Genomic DNA, 22520 nt, shown 5'->3' on the forward strand with positions numbered 1-22520 from the left:
ATACACACACCTCTCCACCTGAGAAGAGATACAGGGGGCTAATTAACATTTTCCTGGATGACTTTGTGCTCCAGGTGTGGCTTGTCACATAGTGCCCGTACACAAGCTACGACCAGAAATTTCACCACTTTGGCAAATTTATTCAAAGCAGGGTTTGCCTCAGTCTGACATAGTTTTCACAATGATTTATGAACCTGCTCATTGACCCAGTTTATGCCGAGAAGAGAAAGACCATGAGAGAGATGCAGAAAGAGAGAGTGGGAGAGAGACATAGAGAAACAGAGAAAGAAAAATAGCAACAAAAGAACAAAATATATTTCCCATGCAGAAGCAAGGAGTGCTACAGGGTGCGGTCTAGACTGAAATGTATTCATTCTATACAGCACAGAGAGACAGAGTATGTAAAAGTTTTTTTCTGAGAGAGATAAGAAAAAAACATTAATTCACCTCCTATCCTTTCCATATAGGATGTAAGATCAAAATGACTTTGTCCCCACTTTACATCAAACATGTATAGACACAGTACATAGTAAACAGTATTTCTAGCTTAGCAAAGTTTGTCAGTGTATACTAAGTAGGCAAAAATTTCCCACAACCCATTGTGCTCATATTCAACATATTCAGAAACAACTAAACAAATGAACAATTTGATGCCGAAGCCGCTGCAGCAGTTCTTAAATACATCTTAGTTAGCCTAAATGCTAAAAAATTACACCCAGCTTAACATGCAGACACAATTATAAGAATGCCATTCATACAGGAAGTTGATTCATACAGTGAAACACTGTAATGCCCCCAAAAAAGGCCTTGTAAGAACTTCATATATTTCAAGCATGTATGCATCACCAATGAATTATGTGGCTTTAGGCTAGAGTAGATGTATACGAATTGGGATTCAGCCAGTCGCTCCCCTGTGGCCTGTCAGCACTTTTTCCACTCTCTTCTTCTTCTGCTCTAATTAAGACCTTATAAATGACAGGAAAGGGATTAATTTATGTTGAGGTAAGTGGAAAGACATGCTTGGTACCTTCAAATGAAGAAATTGACCATTTGGAGAGGTGTAAGCACAGGAGTATGAAACAAAGAATTGTGTTGAGACAAATAAGCACTTTGCATCATCATAGGGACAAAACTAACCCTTTCACACCTCCACTTTAAGCTCTCTAGGAATCAAACATCTGTAACAAGATATGTGTATCTTCTTTGTGGCATTACTAATGGTCAGTTGTTAAAGACTAGCATTTGAGATAATCCTGCTTCAGCAGACATCTCCTTGCAATCTGCCTCGTTATTAATAATACAGCGAGCTCCTTTCACAGGCCTCTCTCTGCTTCCTGCAGCCCAGCTTGTGGTCTCTCTGATTGGGCAGCTCCAATAGTCCACAGCGAATGTCTGCCTGCAATCTGTTTCAACAGAGCCATTCACTCAGCTTGCGGGGGTTCTGACTGACCCCATATGAGAAGGAGGGAGAGACAGTACCATATATCGCAACAGGAGCCGACTTGTGACACAAAGATGAAAAAGTACTGGGCTTGTAACTACGGTCAGAACCCCTAGAATGAACGTCACAAAACAGTCTGGAACATTCGCCACATTTTTCAGTTTGTCACTGAAGGCCAGCTGTTTGTTTTGGAGGTGAATGTTTTATATGTATGCGAGTCTGGGAGTATTTCATATAGATCAGATATACACAGCTGGCTATAAAATCAACATTTACTTCTTGAGAAAACAGCGCCACTTCAGAATATTTCTACGATGTGACAGATGAAACATATTTTGCTTGGAGCGATAAATGAGCTGTATCAGTTTAGATTGGCTTCACTTCTGTGATCACTCACCAGTAAAGAAAAGTTGTATGAGTGGAAATTGGGAAAAGTAACACAGCTGAGGGGTCTCATTTAAGTACAGTTCTTGGTCTTTCCTGCTGTAGGTTTAGCATCCTCTGTCCCACTAACCTTACAACCCTTCATCTCTCACATAAAAGTCATAAAACATCCTACAGCTCTCTTAAACTCTTTAAGTCAACCCAGGCAGTGTCTAAAACCTGAAAAATGCTGCCTTTGCAGGCTGTATATGGCGGAAGGAAGCATTCCAATATATGGTTGAAAGAACAAAAATAGTGTCTGATGCACTTATTTATCTGAATCAACATTTGACTACAAAATGTTGTCTTGGTTATATCTGAATATTGTTTAGGATCATTAGATGACGTTATAGTATCTTGGAAACCAGTTTGGTTCCTTACAAGTTACCTTCATTCACAAAACAGTGCCCTTTTAGATTAGGTTTCAGACAAAGCATCTGACTTAGTGCCATGCAGGAAACATAGAGAGTTAGCAAGAACAGAGAGGGAGAAGTGAAAGAGAGATACACGAGCTAGCAGAGGAGAATAAAAGGAATAATCTGGGACTTCATCAATTTTTCATGAATTTTCATTTAGGCGAGTAGACCCCTCTTAGTGCGATCGATAGATCAAGCTGCTGTCACACAGTTAGCACCTGGGGGCCACCACCACCGCCTCGGAAGACCTGAGAGGATCAGAGAAAACACACACCCCCCTGCCAGCTACCGAGTGGAAAACACACACAACACACACACACACAGACTAACTGCCTTTATACCCTTCTATAAATATCCTAAACCCAAAAACGCAGTTGTGTCTCATCAATTATAGTTTAAAGATAGAAAAATGTATTCAAAAATATTACTGAAAAGCTTCCCGCAATCGCTAGCTTGAAAGTACCCTTTGCAAAAACTAAATGCAAAACATCATCTCTGCATTTCTATCCTTAAACCCAAATCACCCGTACTGTGTCATCAATTACAGCTTAAAAATAGAAAATGCAGCAGCATTCAAAATTTACTGGATCTCAAAACCTTCCCACAGTCTCTTCATCTAGAGTTACCCTTTCCAACAGCTAAACACCATACACCATCTCATTACTGCATGGGGTCTTGGTGGCAGCACACAGAGCCAATTTAGTTATCCATTCATTCAATTTTTGTCATCATATCCCTATTTCATGATGGATCGCTCCTAATTTTCATAACAATGCATAAGAGAGGCTGCAGTATTGATCAGCTCGTGGTTGAAACAGACTTTAAGATAGCAGCTCACTTAAAATTTAGGTATAGTCTACAAACTCAGTGGAGCAAGACCAGTACTCCTTAATCTCTAATGACTTTTGCTTTGGCATATCTGCTAAGCTAGTGTAACTAGCTTTTATGCCACATTAAAAAAATAAAGGCTTAAAACCAACTATAAATGTTGAAATGTATTCACTAATCACAGAGATCATAAACTCCCAAGACAATAGGCTCAAGGTCTGCCTATCAAAGAGTTTCTTGGCTAAAACAGGACCATTAATCAGCACTGATTTAGCTAAAAGGCCTATCATTAAAATAGCATACTCACTGGTTGGTAGAAAAGCAAATGAGGACAGGTTAGCTGTCACTCATGGTCTCTGATTAGCATGGGGTTTTTCCCAGGGGATGTGCTCTCTCTGAATATGCAAGTCAACCTAACAGAGACCCATCTTCAAAGCAGAACCCATCTACAGGTTGTCAATAAGCCCCCCTCCTAGATTCTGCCTCCCTGAGTAGAGTGTCTACACCCTCCATCCATACATAGCATGCTCTTTCATCTAAGTCTACCGCTCTGCACTTCCTTGGCATGCCCTATCATTTCCATTTCTCAGTCAGAAGAGAAAACTACAAGCCTGGCAGATTGTCCTGAAACAGACTAATATTTCTAAGATTTGCTAAGACATATGTAGAGCTAATTAAAGTAGGAAGCCCAACTGCAAAATAGTTCACACTGATAGTTTTGGAACTAGGGAATTCAGGCCTTTTCCAAAACCCATCAGATGCGACACTAAATCGCAAATTCTATGAAGCAAATGTTTGTGGTATTCTAAAAGCAGAATTGTGTAATTGTACACTCAGGAACATTAAGGTGTAGTCTGCTCCATGGGGTTCATGAAAATATAACCGTTCTCCAACACTGCTTGTTACTGTGTCTCAAGACAATAATTAAAGAAATGGCATACTTACATGCTACTTCCAGTGAGGCGTTTCGACTGACTGCTTCCCCAAAGTAGTTGCGTGCCACACAAACGTATGCTCCCTCATCAGGTTTGCTTCGACGTCCATGTACGATACGCAGGAAGAAGAGCGAGCCGCTGGGCAGGAGCATGCGGTGGGATCGAGAGTCATCTTTATCAGTTTCAACTCGTTCTCCATCTTTGTACCACTCCACAGTAGGGGTGGGTCGCCCCTCTGCCTTGCAGTTTAGAGTAGCTGGCTCGCCCTTGGATACAATTAGATCGGAGGGGTGTTCTACTATCCGAGGTGGAGAATCTTCCTGCCGTAGACGGGATCCTGGGAAAACATAGAAAAAGGAAGACTTGTCAGGTCCAACCTTACATTAATGTTCAACACATGATATAGCTGCCCCAAGACTGCAACTATCCAATTAGCCTTGTTCTTAGCCAGGGGTGTCCAATCCTGTTCCTGGTGGGCCAATGTCAAACAGATTTTAGCTCTATTTTATGCCAACATACCTGTCTGGAAGCTTCTAGTCTTTCTGGAAACCGTGATAAGGTTTAAATGTGTTTAACTGGTGTTGGAGCCAAACTCTTCAGGACTGTGGCCCTTCAGGAGCAGAACTGGGCACTCCTGTTCTTGGCAATCACAGTCTAACATTTTGAATCTCCAAAGAACCCTTAAGCCAGAAAAAGTAAGGTTTGAGTTGGGAAAATCTTAATAAATACTCCCTTAAAACAATCCTTTATCTCTACTGCCAGTTGTTCACTGAGCATACAAAAGCAATGTTTCTGAGCCAAGAAAAGCCATGTCAAAACACAACCTAGCTCTCTGATCCAGCACACTAAATTAGGGTGCCGCATAGTGAGCTGGAAAACCATTGGGGACTTGCCCCTCTATGACAGAGAGGTTCAGGAGTTTAGACTCACACTGTGTTTAAAATGCTAATCCCTTGATCGTTCCTCTGTATGGCCCTGCATTTGGTATGGATAAAGCTAGCAGCCCACGCTAGGAGTCTGGCCCTTATGATAATAGATTGTGGAAAGAGCAGTGTGAGCCTTAACCTTAGAGATAAGGAGCCAGAGGCCACCCTGCATTTACATGACTAAGGCACGGGCCAAAGAGGGACAAAAGCAGCCGCTGATCCCCCCAAAGCCCGGCCAAAAAGAGATGCTAAGCCCGAGCCGCTACCACTGCCATCATCACTGCGGTGCTAAACTCTTTCGGTTGCTGACGTCTGGAACTGCAGTAAAAAAGAGCATTTGTTTAGGGTGTTTAGACCTCTAAATGCGAGATCCACGCTGCCTCTTCTTACCTGTTGGACCAGGATACAGCAAAGCAGAGAAGCAAGCTTGTTTGTTAGTGTGCAAATATGCTTTGCTGAGTCTAGCATGTGTTAGTGAGCTCTATAATACCAGTTCATTCTCTCCTGCAGTGCAGTACAGACTCTGTTAAAGGGAGTGAGGACACCTAATTTGTGATAATTCATGCCATTTCCCTCTCATTGATTAGTGACCATTCTAGCTGTCTGCTATCTAAGTGGGGCCACACACAGGACCCAGATCAGACTTGGGGGGTCACGCAAGGGACTAGTTACTGACAGGGCGAGATCTTATCCTGTGCCCTCTCCAAGTTTCATGTTTATGCTGTGCTACATACTATGAAACTGAGCTCTGCTGAAGTTTGCAGATACACCGATTTTGCTCTCTTTCACTGCCTCTCACATTTCTCCTTCTCCTTCCCTCTTGACAGTCTCGTCCCTCAAAAACAGAGGTGTCAAACTCATTTAAGGTCAGGGCACTTACTACGACCTGATGCAACCTTGGTGTATCCATGCAGAGAATATGCTCTTCTGGATCTAAAGAAGTCCAGGATCAATTCATACACATACTAATATTTAATTAACACAATTTTTTATAACATTTTGTTTCTGATTTATGTTTATGTCCAGCATTCAAGCAATCAGAAACAAGATTGTTTGATGTTGTAAGTGACTAAATGAACAAAACACAAATTAACATTATGACACTGATAAATGGGGTGGATCGAGATAAGGGGATGATGGTGGGACCTTGTCCGCCAAGAAAGCACATATACACACACATTAACTGCTATCTCACTGGAGCATCTGTTTAGCTTCTAATCGACAGCCACTGGCAGAGACTTTTACATGACTGAGGTGAATATGCTTGCACTTGCCATGCAATTCGATTTTATTAGTCTAATTTCTTTTTAATCCAATTTGTATTCCAATCTGAAACCTCTAATTGTCTGAACCTTGAGGCACCATCTGCTTGCAGTATTTTTTTCTTTCATCTTTTTATCCTGGGAGAAATTTTGCTTAGCAGATGCTTCTAAAATTGTGCTTTTCCCTGTTAAGTGAGGAACAGAAGGAAATATGAAAAATGATAGAGGATAAACCGATAAAAGGGTATATTATTCTCGTCATAACATAAATATAGCCCATTCTTTTTTGACTAGGTACTGGGGAGTAACTAAAAGTAGTGATTCTACTAACTTAACTAGTATTGATCAAGAAAAATATTGCTTTAATTTTTACTATGCTACATATTTTGAAAGCCCAATGCTGTTTTTTGACCTCTACAGATATATAACAGTCAAACCTAGCTGTTTTCCACTCTTGAAATAGTAAGACCTGTTTTTACAGTGACCACTATAACATGGTCAGTCATACAGGCAGGCATGCCCCCCCCACCACCACCACCAACCCAATCCACTACCCCTAACACACTTGTGGATGTAGCACATGAAAATGAAAAAGTAATGTCTTCTATATTTTCTCCCATCAGCAGACTAAGCCACTGGCAAAGTCAATTTATTTCCTTCCCACTCTCTGTCTTTTTTTTTCTCTCTCTCTTTCTCTTCCTGTTGCCCTCTCTTAATGCGATCATTGCTTGTTGTACAATCAAGTGCTCTTGGCCGCCTGGGAGAGTGCTCTTTACTATGTCTCTGAGTACACACCATTTAAAGAACCATTTCCTCTTCCCTTGGACCCCCCAGCCAGCCCACACACACACACACAAGGACATATGCATGCTCATTTGGACTGGGGAACGCACACATGATGCATGGAAAACCGTGTGAGAAACTGTCAACATTCCAATCGAGTTTGATTCATGCATTCATAATCATTCTTGAAATGACATGTAACACACTGATGCAATTTATAGACATACATTTTCCAGAAAGTATATTTTAGCGGCACAAAAAGAAAAATGGAAATAGTATCCACCTCCACCTCATCTAAGTTTCCTAAAGCCTGTCTCCTCCTCCTCACCATATGCAGCCCACAGAATCAGTCGAGGAGGAGGATGTGTTTTCTATGGATGAGAAAGCCTAGAGGGGGTGAACTGTCATGTTAGTCATTGCTTACAGGCTGGTTAAGAACAATAGCTCACTTGCAGAACCTTCCTCTTGTCTCCTGCATGGGGAGAGGACTAATTTCATCCTTGTTCATATCATGCCACCACTTAATGGATGGTGAAGGACAAAAATAGTACATTTAACTGTTTTTTTTTTTTCTGAACCTACTGCTGAGCCATCTACAGTACAGTTCTCTTAATCTTCTCTGTTCTCTTTGCTGCAGGAGTCACCCACAAACAGGACCTCTTTAATCTCAAACTGTCTCAAACCAATAAGAACAAATGAAGACTATCACAACTCTCCTAAGCAAACACCCAAGTAATCTCACACATCGACTCAAGAGTTTCAGAAAAGATCTCAAACTGTGTTCTGATCAGTTACCAAATTATCTAAGCTTCTCTACATAAATATATCTATATTTCTATATTTGTATTTTTCCCTAAGGGTATTTAGGAGAAAATCTGAGTCGATGTTGATACTTCAAAGAAACATAACTGGGAACCATGAAAGAAACTTCTAAGCATTAAAATTGTCTTCTGGGCACAAATGATCATGTATGCCACCTCTTCTATTAGCTCTGCCATGCAATTATTCATGTGCAAATCAGAAGTCTGTGATTTTCTTCGTAATTATTTTTATTGGTTCTCCTGAGATTTACCTGCCATTCACCATCCAAATCAAAAGCCAGAGCTGCTACCCACCCACTGCAGCAAGGCCAAAAAACCCCCAGAGGACGCATCACCTATTGTGTGTGTGTGGAGATGTGATCAGAGGTTACCACGGGCAACGTCCCAAAGGTGTTCTAATTACACTGTTCCATTGCCAATAAATAAAAGGCAAGGAAAGAGGTCACCGTTTGACGAATGGTTATCTCAGGATTTTGATGCGGATTAATGTTAATTGAATTAGTATGCGCCTGAAGGAACGTCACAGTAGAAAATCATTTATGGTTCGCTGAGCATACATATGAGAAAACACTTTCCTTGTTTTTGTATTTATGATATTTTAAAGGGTTACTCCATCCCAAATTAAAATTTTGTCATTAATCACTTAACCCCATGCCGTTCCAAAACCCGTAAAAGCTTCGTTCATCTTCGCAACACAACATAAGATATTTTGGATAAAAACCGGGAGGCTTGAGACTGTCCCATAGACTGCCAAGTAACACTGTCAATGTCCAGGAAAGTATGAAAAACATCTTCAGAATAGTGCACCTGCTATCAGTGATTCAACCATAATGTTATGAAGCGACAACAATACTTTTTGTACACGACGAAAACAAAAATAACAACTTTATTTAACAACTCCTCTCCTCTGTCTCTCTCCAAATCAGCGTAGCATCATTTTGACAAATCTGAGCAGTACGCAGGCAGCATAACCTCTTCTGTATCAGCCGTGCCACAAGGATACATTTTTTTTACATCATATTTATGTTTTGGTTTGAAAGAAAACAGCGCATCAGCACGACGCGGCCAGGTAAGACATGTCCCTGGATCAACATCTTTTGTTGATCCTGGATTAACACTACCGTCCAAAAATATAGACTTTAACCCAATCCCTACCCCAAAACCTAACCCTACCCATAATTTATTCCTAAAATCAGTGTGAAATGATAGCTGATTAACAACGGTGTAGAAGCATCTAACCCCAATCATAAACCTAAAACAGATATTTCTTGTCCTATCCATCCATCAATTGTCTACTGTCTATCTGTCTATCCATCCATCTATTCATCTACCTATCCATTCATCCAATTTCAAGACTTCAAGGCTTTTAAAACTTTCAACATTTTCTAACATGGTTTATCTTGACAAACTTGCCATTTCTATATAAAAAGTTACATTCATTTCTTTGAACTAAATTCATTTTAAGTCCATTCCCAAATTTATATCCAAATTGCAGTTCTGGTTCCTGTTTGCTACCTCAGCACAACCCTGTTTCAAACCACATCCCTTTTCTCAATCTTATCAAATCTTATGGGAAACAAAGTGAATTTGTTCAGAAAACTTAGCTAACACACAAAGAAACATGAAAAACTGAAATGCTGGCAGGGTTTGAGTTTTATGGAAGCCCTTTAACCCTGATACATGTTACACTTTAGTTCCAGGCACTGGAAGTTCTCCATCTCTGAGAGGAATATCTTCACTCGGGCAAGTCTGACAGCGACTCGTTCATCATGTCATCAGTGGAAAATATAAAAATGTCTGTGGGGAAACAGGGATGATGTTACTGGATGCTTTCAGACATACACACACACAACTCTGAATATGCACGGCACAACCTTTGCACAGTGTCCCACAGAGGTCTGGACACACAGTAACTTTTGCCGTTAAGTCTTGAAAACTTATCTCAGATGAAACTGCATAACATTATACAGTACACAAACAAACCCTGGTAAACCTGAACAGTGCAGTATCTGACCGGTCTCCATCTGCACAGACATACACGTGGAAAGCAAAACACGAGAGAGCCTGATAATGATAATTGCCTGGAAGCCTATATTCCTCTTCAAAAAAGGAATGTATCCAGATATTGCCTGGCTATGTATCTTGCTCTATTTTACACACACTCTTCCCCTGCAATGAGTTATTGACTTTGTATCAGTGTACGCTTTCCGAGTCCGCTCCTGCGGTGAGATATAAATAGACACAACTGGAGGAATGAGAATTAATAATCAAAGATAATGGCTTTGTACATATTTATACTCCAGCGGTTCTACTTCCTGTCAAGTTGTCTCCTTCATTCTTAAATCTTTCCCCACACCTCTATGTTTTCCTCACAGGATACAAGTTCTCTTTCCCTCCATCTGTGTCTGCCACTTTCTATCAGCAGTCTTCTCTCTATTGCTCTCACCCATCAGAAAATAAACTGCCAGGTCCTTGAGAGAAAAAAGGGAAGGTGTGGAAGACAGAATTCCATGTTCAGAAGAGGGCAGCAACCCTCATCAACACATTCGTCAGTGCCTTTTCATCCTTTCACTCCCTCCTTCTTTCTGCATTCACATCAACTCTCTCGTTTTCTCTCATGCTGATGAATGGATGAAAGGATCTAAGGTCTGGCCCTTACGGAGGGCTGGATATAATGTTCTCTGGGACGTTAGACCAACTGTTCAGTAATTTAAATATACATTTCCATTTGATGCGTTTCAAATTTTTCATTCCATATAGTTCATTATATATTGCAATATATGCAATATGTTTGTTAATAGCACTCTTTTTCTGAATAAATCACACATACTTAGTACTGAGCTTTGTACAAACTCACCAACTAGCCACAGTAAACATCACTAACAATTGCTAAAGAAATGGTATGTGTGCAGATGATTCTCTACTAATAGCCAAACAAGTTTTTGTTATTATTATTTTTTTTTTATTTGCTTTCTGCACTGGTTGAAATCCCTTGTCATCATGCACTTTTTGTACATACTGTATTAATTCAACATCTATGTAACATACCAGGATTGTCTTGTAAAATAATGTGGGTCAGGTCAGTGTGGACACTTTGAAATGGGCTCCCGCAGGTGTAAGTTTGTTTGACTTTGTGAAAATATTGTGGTGCCGGGTCTTTTTTTTTATAACAGCATGTATGTGCTAACATCAGAGCAATGTAAGGCTTTGTGTGTGTGCATATGCACCCAAACCCTAATGAACGCTCGCGCACACACACACACACACACACACACACACACACACACACACACACACACACACACACACACACACACAGGTGTTCTGCGGCATACCTCACTCATTCTTTGCATCATGGTGACGGCTGATCTTTGAATGGCTCTGAAGAGCAGCTTTGGCTTTGTGGAGTGACATAAAAAGCAGTACAATTGTCATCCAGTAATGTAACCTTCCTACCTCACAGTTCATGGTCCAAAGTCAACAGTGCAGAAAATAAATAAACCCTATATGCTTTTGAAGAGCATGAAAGAACAAACTCCTTTAGGTGGTCACATTAGTCACTAGAGTTGAGAGAAGGCAGTTTTATTGTGGAAGATGTGGGTGGCCGCTGCTAAACACATGGGCATGTCTCTGACTTCTGCAATCTTTGCCCGCTGGTCCCAAGCTGAATTAAGGTATAGACTGTAGACAGTGAAAGATACAGTGTGCCTGGAATGCAAGTTAATGAAAAGCTGGAGCCCTGGGATCAGTCCAAGTCTCTCTTAGTAAGCCAAAGCAGGTCCGGTGAGGACCATAGAAGGCTTAATCTGAACATCTCTGCAGAGGTTAAAGAGAATCGATTTTAAGTTTAAATCAGTTGAAGGTCTGTATGGGTCTGCTCTATATGATAAGAACTTTACATGTATGGTAAAGACAAGAACTTTGAGACTGAAAACAAGAAGTATGCAATTACATAAGGCATATATGTTCTACAAATGCACAAAGCTAATGTTTTAAAAGCTAATAATAGGAAGTATTGCATCTACAGCAAGTATTTTATATATTTAAGTACTCAGAGAATTCTCGCCATTTTCCATGTAGATTCAGCTAATGACTGAATGTGCTGTCAGCCAGGTGGGATTCATGACGGATATGCTGCCTTATCAAGTTCACCTCAGCTATGTATATGAAAGCTCATCAACAGACTCAGGTAACCAACAAAATTCATGCCTGAATCTCACATGGACTTTGCCAAGGAAACCAAACATGGATTTCAAGAGTTGTTTGCTGACAGAAAACATATTTATGCAGCCTGTGCTGAAGAGACACTGATATCATTACCAGTGAAACTTCTCCACAAATAACACTGCAACGATTAATATCCAATAATATTCTAAAATACCCTATAAGAGTTAATCTTGAATCTAAACCTACAAAACTGATTGTATCTACAAGTAACTGAACTGAAACTGACATTTAAAAACAATATAGAATTGAAACCCAATTTCATCTACAATTATGACCTAGAATGTAAATCCAAAATTCAGATTGAAATCCAGTCAAACCCATTTCTAAGCCTCAGTAGGTCTCTTTCAATTGGGAATCTAAATCTGACTGAATCTAAACCAACAAATCAGATGATAAAACACTGAATTTAAATATACTATCCTACATCTAAACCTATATCATCCAGACTGTTAAAGGGATAGTTCACCTTCAGTTGCTGGTCCCGCATTGACTTCCATAGCATGGAAAACAAAACAGTATGCAAGTCAATGGGGACCAGCAACTGAAGATGAACTATCCCTTTAAGTGAACTTAACTTCACAAGTGTTGTACAACAACCCTAAACCCACAATCTACGAACCTCAGTGATTAATATCCAACTTTCAGCTAAACTATGAGCATGAAATCTTGAATCTTCTAAATCTTTTTTTTCTACTATACTTTCAATTCCAAAAAATGACTGTAATGACAATAAATCTAAACACAAATTTTAACAACAACACAGAATTAAAACTCAATTTCATCTACAATTATGACCTGGAATGCAAATCCAAAATTCTGAATCAAAACCCAAATCTATCCAGTCAAACCAGTAAGTCAGTAAGTAAACTCAGTAAGTCTCAGCTTTCCATTGTGAATCTAAATCTGACGGAAAAACCACTGAATTTAAACCTATAATTCAGACTGTGAAGTGGACTTAACTTCAAAAGTGTTGTACAACAACCCTAAATGTCAACCTACAAACCTTTCTTATCCTTGCTCAAACTTCCTAGTTCAGCAAAGTTATAAAATCTCCTCCACGCAGCGGGCGGTCTGAAGCGCAGCAGTCAGCGCGTGCCGTGATGCATGAGAGTGAAGGTGGCAGCGTGGAAGATTTTATACACTGCCCTGCACTGCTCTTCTCTGCATTACTGCCCTGACGCGCATGACGGATGCGCTTTAGAGTGCCGGGCAGTCTCTCTGTCTTCAGCTGCTCCACTGCGGCTGAGCCTCATCCATTTTCATGAGCGGCAGAGCTGCTTTTAATCTCACGGTTGTCTCCGCAGTGTCTCATACGTATCAGGCACAGACTGGAGCGAGTCCTGGACCAATGGGAAAAAATGCAGCTCTGGGATTTGATTATTCTAAAAAAAATAGTGTTAGCTGAATTTCATTTAAATTCTTTATCTGGGATTTACCACTCTCTGTGTGTGCGTTCCTCTTGTCTGTTTGTGTTATGTTTGTGTTGAGTCATTCAGCCTCGACACAGACCCTTTCTTATCTAGAAGCGTCCGAGAGACAACTAAGCGAGGGCAAGGTGAAGCCAACAGATGAAAGAGCAAATGACACTTTCTCAAACATGACTTTGTGGACTGAAGAAGTCAGTGGATTGTACAAACTGTGTTCAGTCGAGTCTGTTGACTGTCAAATAGACAGAAAGATAAAGGCCAGGCCGCTATCTCAAAAGAACAATCTCTAGCCAGAGAAATTGTCCCTAATACTTATCACATTGTAGTTTCCTTTCTGAATGGCAGTCTGGGTCTAGGAAACTAGGGAAAGCCCAGTGCTTCACTGAGAGAAAATCTGACACTTGGCTCATTCCGTTTTGTTTATTTACATTAAACACCAAATGAATTGGCTTCCAGATTTCTTTTCTTTTCTTTTTATTTTTTTTTTGATAATTTGTATAGTTTTCAACTGGTCAAGTTTGTAGACCAACTGACCAGCCAGTTAAATACTAGCTTGGCCAGGCTGGGAAACCATCTAAGATCAGCATTTAACTGCATAAAGCGGACAATCAATATTTTTGGTCTGTTCACTGGAAGAGAAAGAATGTGCATATTTTGACTTCTAGGAGTACAGTAGCATTCATCAAAGCTAACACATGCACTAAAAGTCTGAAAAATTGGGTCTTTAAATGAAAAAAGGTTCTCTTGACAGGCTTTATCCACTTTCTAGAAAATAATCCATATGCATCTTGCAACTCAACAGAGTGTTATCAGTGAGTACATGTGCAGAGAAAAGAGTTTACAATGTGTGTAACTGATCTTGTCAGCGAGTCTGGCTTCTTGACATGAAACACAACCACAGGAAAAAATAAAAATAAATAAAACACAACCACAGTAGAGTCTTTATGAAATTTTTGTGCATTGTCCCTGGTTATAAAGGTTACAAACTGGAACTACCTTGTCAAATAAGATGATCAAACACCTGACAGCAAAAGGAAAGCAACTGTAAATTCTTAAAGCGTTTTATTAGAACCACATCTAAATGGCTAGCTTGAAGGACTAAGTGTTTAACCAAACCTAAAAGACAAAATTAGGCCACATCAAGTCATTTTCTAATCCCCCAAACAAATGAAACTTCTAACTAAAGAACATGGTCCTCGCTCCGAGTCTCACACCACTGCATCCTCTTTCTAGAAAATGTCATAGGCATGCTTGACTGAGAGCGAGCCAAGCAGATGAAAACACTTTGGTCTCATCCCCCGAAGCTCTTTTCCAACTATAATGTATATAATCTCCTCACTTTGTGTTGAGAGCAACTGCTAAAATACAGCTACTGGACTGCATCCCATTCTTGATTCAGCAGCCGCTTTCAAATGTCATTCTTCCAATCTCCCATTTACAGCCATTGGTGGCGCAAATCATCAAAATTACTGTCAACAAAAACTGTGAACAAGAGAAAAACATCTTGTTCTTTTTCCATCCCACTTCCTGATGCTGAGTTTGACTTGACGTAGCATTTGTTGCTTGCAAAGGAAGTATATATCAATTATAAGACTGATTTGGCTGACTCTCAGAGGAGGGAGAGCCAGGTTTAGTGTTTAAGTGATACTCTAAGTATAGCAGCAGTGGTGTAATACTATCCAGCCTTCCATGCTGAGATACTCAATGCTCTTACTGCCTGATACTACAACAATGTCAACAAAGTGCCCATACGCTGACCCCTGACTTTAACCCTCATTATAGATTATCTACACCCTCTACGCTCTCGCTCCAGCTATCCATCACATTCTTTCTCCAAGAGCCCATCCTTGTTTTAATCTGAGCGCTAAACTGAGAAAGAGTCACACATCCTCACATGCACAAACACTCCCTGACTCCAGTGTGGCTGCTTTGTGGTTTTGAGCCATGTACGCGTCATTACCGCAGGCCTCTCTTCGAAAATGAGGCACAATTACGACAACGATGCATCACAGCCCAGCCAACTTATGCAGAACAATTACATTTGAACCCAGCTTTTATGACATCTCATTCACAAAGACCCCAGATCAGACCCACCTTGCAACTGCAAGTTTAATTACAGATCACATTCAATTATGTTGAGCCTGCTCATGTAATTGGTACTATCAAACACACTATGAATTTAAGAAAACCGAAACTTCCAAATTACTTCTCTAAGACAGCAATTAATTTAAAAGGAGATTTCATGCTACTCGGATTTTAAAAAAAGACCCATGCAATCTTACATGCACCTCTAGCGGACTTTCAGGTCAGATCTCAATAATGTCAGAAACTGTTATAAATCAATAAATTCTTTTGAAACCAAATTATATAAATTAAGGTAAATTTCCTAAGGAGTTCTAGGAGAATCAACAACTCATTGAACTATCAAGCTAGTCTCTGTTGTTTCTCCTAAAATTCTTTAGGAGAAGCACCTGAAATAAACTCAATACTTCAATAAAGCATAAGAGAGATATCATATAAACCTCTGAGCAATCAAAGGTTCCTCTGGTGTTCATGAAAACCACACTGACATTTTGTTGCAAATTTATTACCTACAGTTATACGTTTCTCCTTGCCTCTTTCAGTCACGATTTGCAGACACACATACACTATAGTCTGGGTTTTAGTTTCTCCTGACGGTGCAGAACTGAAGCTTCAGTGTGCAGACAGATACAGCGTCATCATTAGAGCGGATCCACGAGGGACCGCTGGCAGGCAGGTGCACGTCTCCACACCTCCACCAGGGGAGCTTGGGAGTGGGGCATCATCTTGTTCTCTGCTCTCGGTTATCAACACACTACTAAAAGCAGCAAAGTTAACCAAGAGATCAGACCCTGGATAATAGCAGAAAACTGGGACGTGGGAACATGGGGACAAGAACATTGAACCTACAACTTCAAGGACAACGTACTGCAGCCAAGAGTAAGCATTTCTGCTATACTGTATCTTATAAAATCGACTAGGTTTTTACACTTTCTGAAGAAAAGAAGGAAAAGAGTTCACTCTAAGATATGTCCCCAGTCTCAATGTAAGTCTATACAATTTTTCTCCCGTTTTAGATTTTCCCAGGCAAAAACTGTCCAATTGGACTAGCCAAATCACTAAGGATCTCCTAAACTAAAATAACTTCTCAGTTTTATAGACTAAATGCGCCAAAAAAAAAAAAAAAAAAAAAAAAAAAAAACTTCAAACCAAGAAGATCCTCAGGTTTGTCCCATTCTCACTAACTCTGAGCCCCAAAAACTCGTTCTCATCCAAGTCTCTATTCCTACCCCTCCCTTCCCGAGCAGCATTAATCACCCCGGCCCTGAACAGAACCAAATGACTACAGTCATTCAAGCCCAGGACAGCTTTGTTACAAACACAGTCTTTTCTGAATGCATCTCCACAGCCTTTTTTGTCTGCTTGGAGAGGGCTGCTCCTCCTTACACCAGAACGGCCCGATTACCTCTCACAGACCAGTTGGATTGGGAGAGAGGAGGGTTACGGGGCAAACGGTTCGCTGGGGTGATTCATCGGCTCTTCTAGAAAGACCTACACCCCTCTTTTCCTCCAAAAAGTAATGGCCATGCCTTCAACCGGTGCCTAGCAACCGGCAGCTGGGGTTCAACAGAAATGGGGAAGGACAGTGAGTTTCTGAGCTGAACTGGGCTAGACTTGCAGCCTCCATGGTAGATACATGGACAAAAACAGGAGACAAACAGCAAGACAAGTGCAGAAGCTGGAAGGACAATGGCAGAAGCTGTAGCCTGACTGAGCCCCTCATCAGTCACTGTAACATCTACCGGCCTCATTCTCCTTAAAGAGCTCAAACAAAAACCCAAGCAAACACTGTTAAGTGCGAAACACGGCTTTCGGACAAAGACGCACTTGACACAGCTAATATAATGTGTGTATAACTGTCTCAAAGACAAATATGAACTGTTCACATCATGAAAACAAAAACAAATACAACCCACGCCAACTTCTAGTGCAGTCTGCCTTATCTAAACACAACGTACACTACAATTAAATATTAATTTTATTCTCTTAAGATACAAGACTTAATGGTTGGACACACCAATCTGCCTAAATCAAGTCATTTGTTTCACACCATTAACAATATCTTCATTAGTGATTAATTAAAACGCTAACAAGTGCTCATTGTCCATTACTTATCTAATTGCATTACATGATTATATATCAGCGACTACCAAACAAAGAGAGATGGCTTCCAAGCTCCTTTGCAGTATTGATGTTCACAACAGAACTGAGCATTTTAGGCAGCTTAGGGAATGCACAGAAAAGACAAGAACAGATTGTGAGTTTTACTGGAATAATAATCCTTATGTAATATTTTAAAAAGCAGAACTGGCTAAAGCAAGAGGGTTTAATGAACCCAAACACAGACATATCAGAGAATGCAACAAGAAAATGATATCCATACTGAAAGATCTTCTGAATACAGTGCAAACTATTGTGTCTAGTGTCACTGATTCAGTTAATTGTTTAATAATCTTGGACCGGTGAAACATCTCATTCTGGATCATGTTTGTATATCAATTTCTTTGTGAAAACAAAATGATCAGTTTGTCATTCTTCAACCCTGTGTTTCTCATTTGGGGTCCATATGTGCAATCTTTGCGCCACGCCTTGCGCATCCAACTGGTGCTTTTCACAGCAGGTGTCACCCCACATTCTGAGACTACCGCGACTGTGGCACCTGCTGTGGAAAACACTAGTTGGTACCTAACCACACTGTTTCAACGCTGTTATAAATATGAACTACAGCAGAAGTTTATCACATTTTATGACAAATAATACCAAACCAAGTTCCTCTTCCAAGTACAAATAATTCTTCACAAACATATACGCAGCAACATTATTCGGACAAAAACCAAATTTACTTTGCCAAGCGATGACAGAAAAAAAATATAAAAATAAAAAATAAAGTCCAAAATAAACACCCGCACTCCTACTGTATAATAAAAATAATAATAATTTTGCTGTAAAATTAATACCAATAACAACCAAACAAAATAAATAAATAAAATACTACTACTACTACTACTACTAATACTAATAATAATAATAATAATAATGAAGGAAAACTCCTCAAGGGTGTATATAAAGTTAAATTATGCATTTAGCAGGGTAATAAATGAACCGCTCAAAAAAGTCTCAGAAAACTCAAAAATCTCTTCTCCGAAGCTAAAGCTGTCTATTAGAACGGATTATAAAAAGTAACTCACCATCTACTTGGTTAAAGTATACTAATCCACAGAGTAAAAGGTGTGTTAGGGGACTCATTCTGTCATAGTCCACATCCACTCCACACTTCAGTTCTCAAACACTGGACGAATTTCTCCTCTTTTAGTATTTGGAGTCTGTAGGAACTCTCAGCAGCCGCTCAGATCCAGCTGAAATGTCAGCTGATTATTCGCTGGGCTCATGGTGTCCTTCTGGATGAGGAATGAGATCCACGCACACCAGTGAGGATTGAACTAGTATCTGTCAGCCCGTGGGTTACACCATGACTTATACCAGCTTTTGATTTCCGTCCTAACGGGACTACAAAACAGCAGAAGCGAATCAGAAACAGCAGCGAGCACGCGTAAAAACAGACGCAGATCTGTCCAAACGCGCGTGGAAATGTTGCGCGCTCCGGTTCATTCAAGAGCTTAGGAAGCACCTTACAGATCGCTTCAACGATCCTCTCCGGTGTTTAATGTGTAAATATGTTTTCTCGTTTCATTACACTCTTAAGTCCGCGTTCAGAGTGAAGCTCCAAAGTTCCGTGGCGCGTCGTTAAATCCAGCGTAAGTCGGTCGGGGTGGCGCTGGCCCCGTGCGATCGCTCTCTGTGAGTCTTCACTAAAGTGAATGTGATCAGTCTTGGAAAGGGCGAGAGCTCGGCGGCGCTCCTACAGCTCCATAACTGACACCCCTGTGCGCACAGCTCCCGGGCCGAGCCAAGACTGAGGCTCATGCTAGAGGAAGAAACAGCGAGGGGGAGGAGAGCGGGAGGAGGAGGATGCTGTGGGCAGAGGTGGCTGGGGAGCGCTCAAAGCTCATCTCCGATCCTGGCTCACAGCTTTCCATGGCGTTATCCACAAAGTTGATCCAAAGCGCCACACGAACGGCACCACACCAAACGAAAAGACAATAGGACCACCAATAATGTATAATAATTATACAACATATAGAACAAAGTAAAATAAACTGATACAAATATATGTTTATATTATTATTAATCTTTACAATTTAAATTGTACTTTGTTCCATATGTAAATAACCGCTAAATTTGGGATACATACAATATATAATACACTATTTCAATTATAATTTTAATTATATTTACACTTGTTTCTTTTTAAATTTAAATTATTATACAAATATAAAAAATTAAATAAATAAATAAATAAATACATTATATTTACAAGATACATAATTCAGTATAATAAAATATAAATATAATATTAAAATATAATATTGAACTAGAATTAAACTGTATACTTTCAGATAGATAGATAGGTAGATAGATACTGCAGAGCGGAAGACCACCGTTTGAAATACAGTATTATCTTCTAGTCTCAGGTCTAAGGCTTTATAATTGGTTTCATTAAAATTTGATGGTCTGTCCTGCATTAGGTGGATAATACTGAGGAGGTCAAAAACACAAATCTCATTTCCTGAGAGGGAATTAACTTACACACTGACGTTAAATGTAATTTTGATGGGGCAACATGTATTGCTTCGCATTATTAAAAATTAATCCGTTTTTTTTTTTTTTTCATAAAGTTATCTTGATGTTATTTAGACGCGTTCGGTTAAATATTCTCTTTTTAAAATTAATTTGAGAGCGAGCGTCAGGCAGGGTGAATAAATGCTGTGAAATGTGTCGCAGCTCAACCGCACGGGAGCACGGGCTTGTGTCTGCATCTGCATCCGAGCGTGGACGCACTGGATGCCGCCTGGCTGCGTTAATCCACCTGCTTTGTGTGGACGAGTCTTTAGCGCCCCCTAATGGTTACAGTAAAATACAAGGCCGAATCGAACAAAGACCTCTGAGCTTTCATAGTTCCAAATATAATACGCCAGAGAAATGTAAGGAGTAATTGTCCAAAATGAATTAATTTAAACAAGCAAACCAAAGGAGAAGCAAACTATCAATAAAATCCAATATTCAGATGAATATGGGTTTTTCAATTTACCTATACAATAACCTCACTACATCCATATTTCTAATCATTTGAGAACCTTCACACTTATAAAAATGTACTCTTTGATATTTACAGTTACAGTTAAAATCATGCTAAATTTTCTAAAAGACAACTCTATTTACCACCAGCGTGCTTAGAAAATTTGATTATTTAAATTTGCATTTACAAGAAATAAAATCACAAATGTAATTAATTTAATTAAATTAATTAAATTAAATTAATTTAATTTTACAGATTAGAGAAATGTACACTGTACACTTTTTTTTTTTTTAAACTGCCACTGTGCACATTATCTCCGATTTAATCTAGTTCTAGTTAAAATAATGTGTGTCGTTTAATTGAATTCAAGCATATCTGGAATAAAAGACACTTTGAATTCGGCTTGAAACCTTGAATCAATAGCAGTCAAACCTGAGGCACTGGGGCCGATAAAAGCAGACCTGTAAAATCATCAAACAAGGCCTGACTCCTCAGAAGAGCGATTGTTGGACTTGTGCAGGCAACGCATGGGCCGGATTCCCCATGTGAGCGGGATGCTGGAATCCCCCATTTTCAAAATGATTTTCGACATCAAAGCAAAATAAAAGCCCTTCTGTGGAAATCATTCAAAAACAGACACTTAAAAACAAATTTCTGTTCTTCTCTCATCCCCTTCTTTCAACTGCTCTCCCTCACACTCCAAATGTCTGCTGCATTTCATACACACACACATACACACACACACACACACACACACACACACACACACACACACACACACACACCTTTGCAGTGTCATTTCATTGCAGGGCTCTCAGTAAGGTACATAATGATAGCTTTGACTCACGGAAGCATATTCCACCTCTTCTGTTTGTTTGTGAGGCGACATGTTGGAGCTTGCAAGGTTTTTGATGCTGCAACATTTAGTTTGCGGTGAGTGCTGTCAATGAGCCAGATCCAGCGATCTTCTTGGTAGTTTAATCCATGCGTGTGAGCCTCAAGATGAATGTGAATTCGTTATTCCTTTGTTGGCACAACCACTAGCAATGTAGGTAGCTGCTTTAGCATGGGACACCATTGAATCGCTCCTCTGATATGAGGTACAATTTCCATTGTATGAATGTACAGGGATTGAAAAGGCACAAAGTTCAAAACTTGGACACCTTGTTAGATGAAAATGCTTCTTTTTAAGACTACTACTATTTGAAAAACAACGATAGAAAAAATATTCCAGAGGTCCATTCTGTTGTGTGCTTGTTCAGCAGTGTTTCTGTGTAGTAAACCCATCTAAAATGTATAGTAGGGCCAAGTGGAGTCGTATTGAAAATGCAGTTCTACTCATCTATAAACATGCATGTCTCTGCTTTACGGCTAGATGAAAGAACTCAATTTCTCCCTCTGTATCTCAGTCTCCCTCTTGTTATATATCTCCATTCTAAATCTATCCACTGTATCCCGGTATCTGAAAGGTAGCCCTGTCCCTGTAGGGTGCTAAATATTGGCTGAAAGTGGATTTATTTTAATTAAAAAGAAGAGATGTTTACCCAAGCCTGAGAGACACTTCAGAATCAGATGGTGGAGTGGGGGAGACCAAAGGAAGTGTATGACTGGAGAACCATATCATGCATTATACGTATAAGCATCACCTCTTTAATGCACACCAGTAAGCACCATTAAAGATGCTTATATGTATATGCTTCATAGCGACATATTATCATCACTAATAAACTTACACTGAATCTAAAAACACATCAAATGCACTGTATCCTAAATTCTGCACAATTCTGCAACTTTTCCGCCACAATTATTGAA

General features: G+C 39.9%; 1 protein-coding gene across 1 annotated transcript in view; it reads right to left on the reverse strand.

The window, feature by feature from the left end:
* LOC109104403 (roundabout homolog 2-like) overlaps positions 1 to 22520 on the reverse strand; it is a 275743-nt gene that overhangs the window by 60815 nt on the left and 192408 nt on the right. The window contains exon 4 of the mRNA XM_042771761.1: positions 4054 to 4380. Coding sequence (XP_042627695.1) covers positions 4054 to 4380 — 327 coding nt within the window. The remainder of the gene's footprint in view (positions 1 to 4053; positions 4381 to 22520) is intronic.

Source organism: Cyprinus carpio, chromosome A15, assembly GCF_018340385.1.
Source record: "Cyprinus carpio isolate SPL01 chromosome A15, ASM1834038v1, whole genome shotgun sequence".
In the NCBI taxonomy this organism is placed as follows: Eukaryota; Metazoa; Chordata; class Actinopteri; order Cypriniformes; family Cyprinidae; genus Cyprinus; species Cyprinus carpio.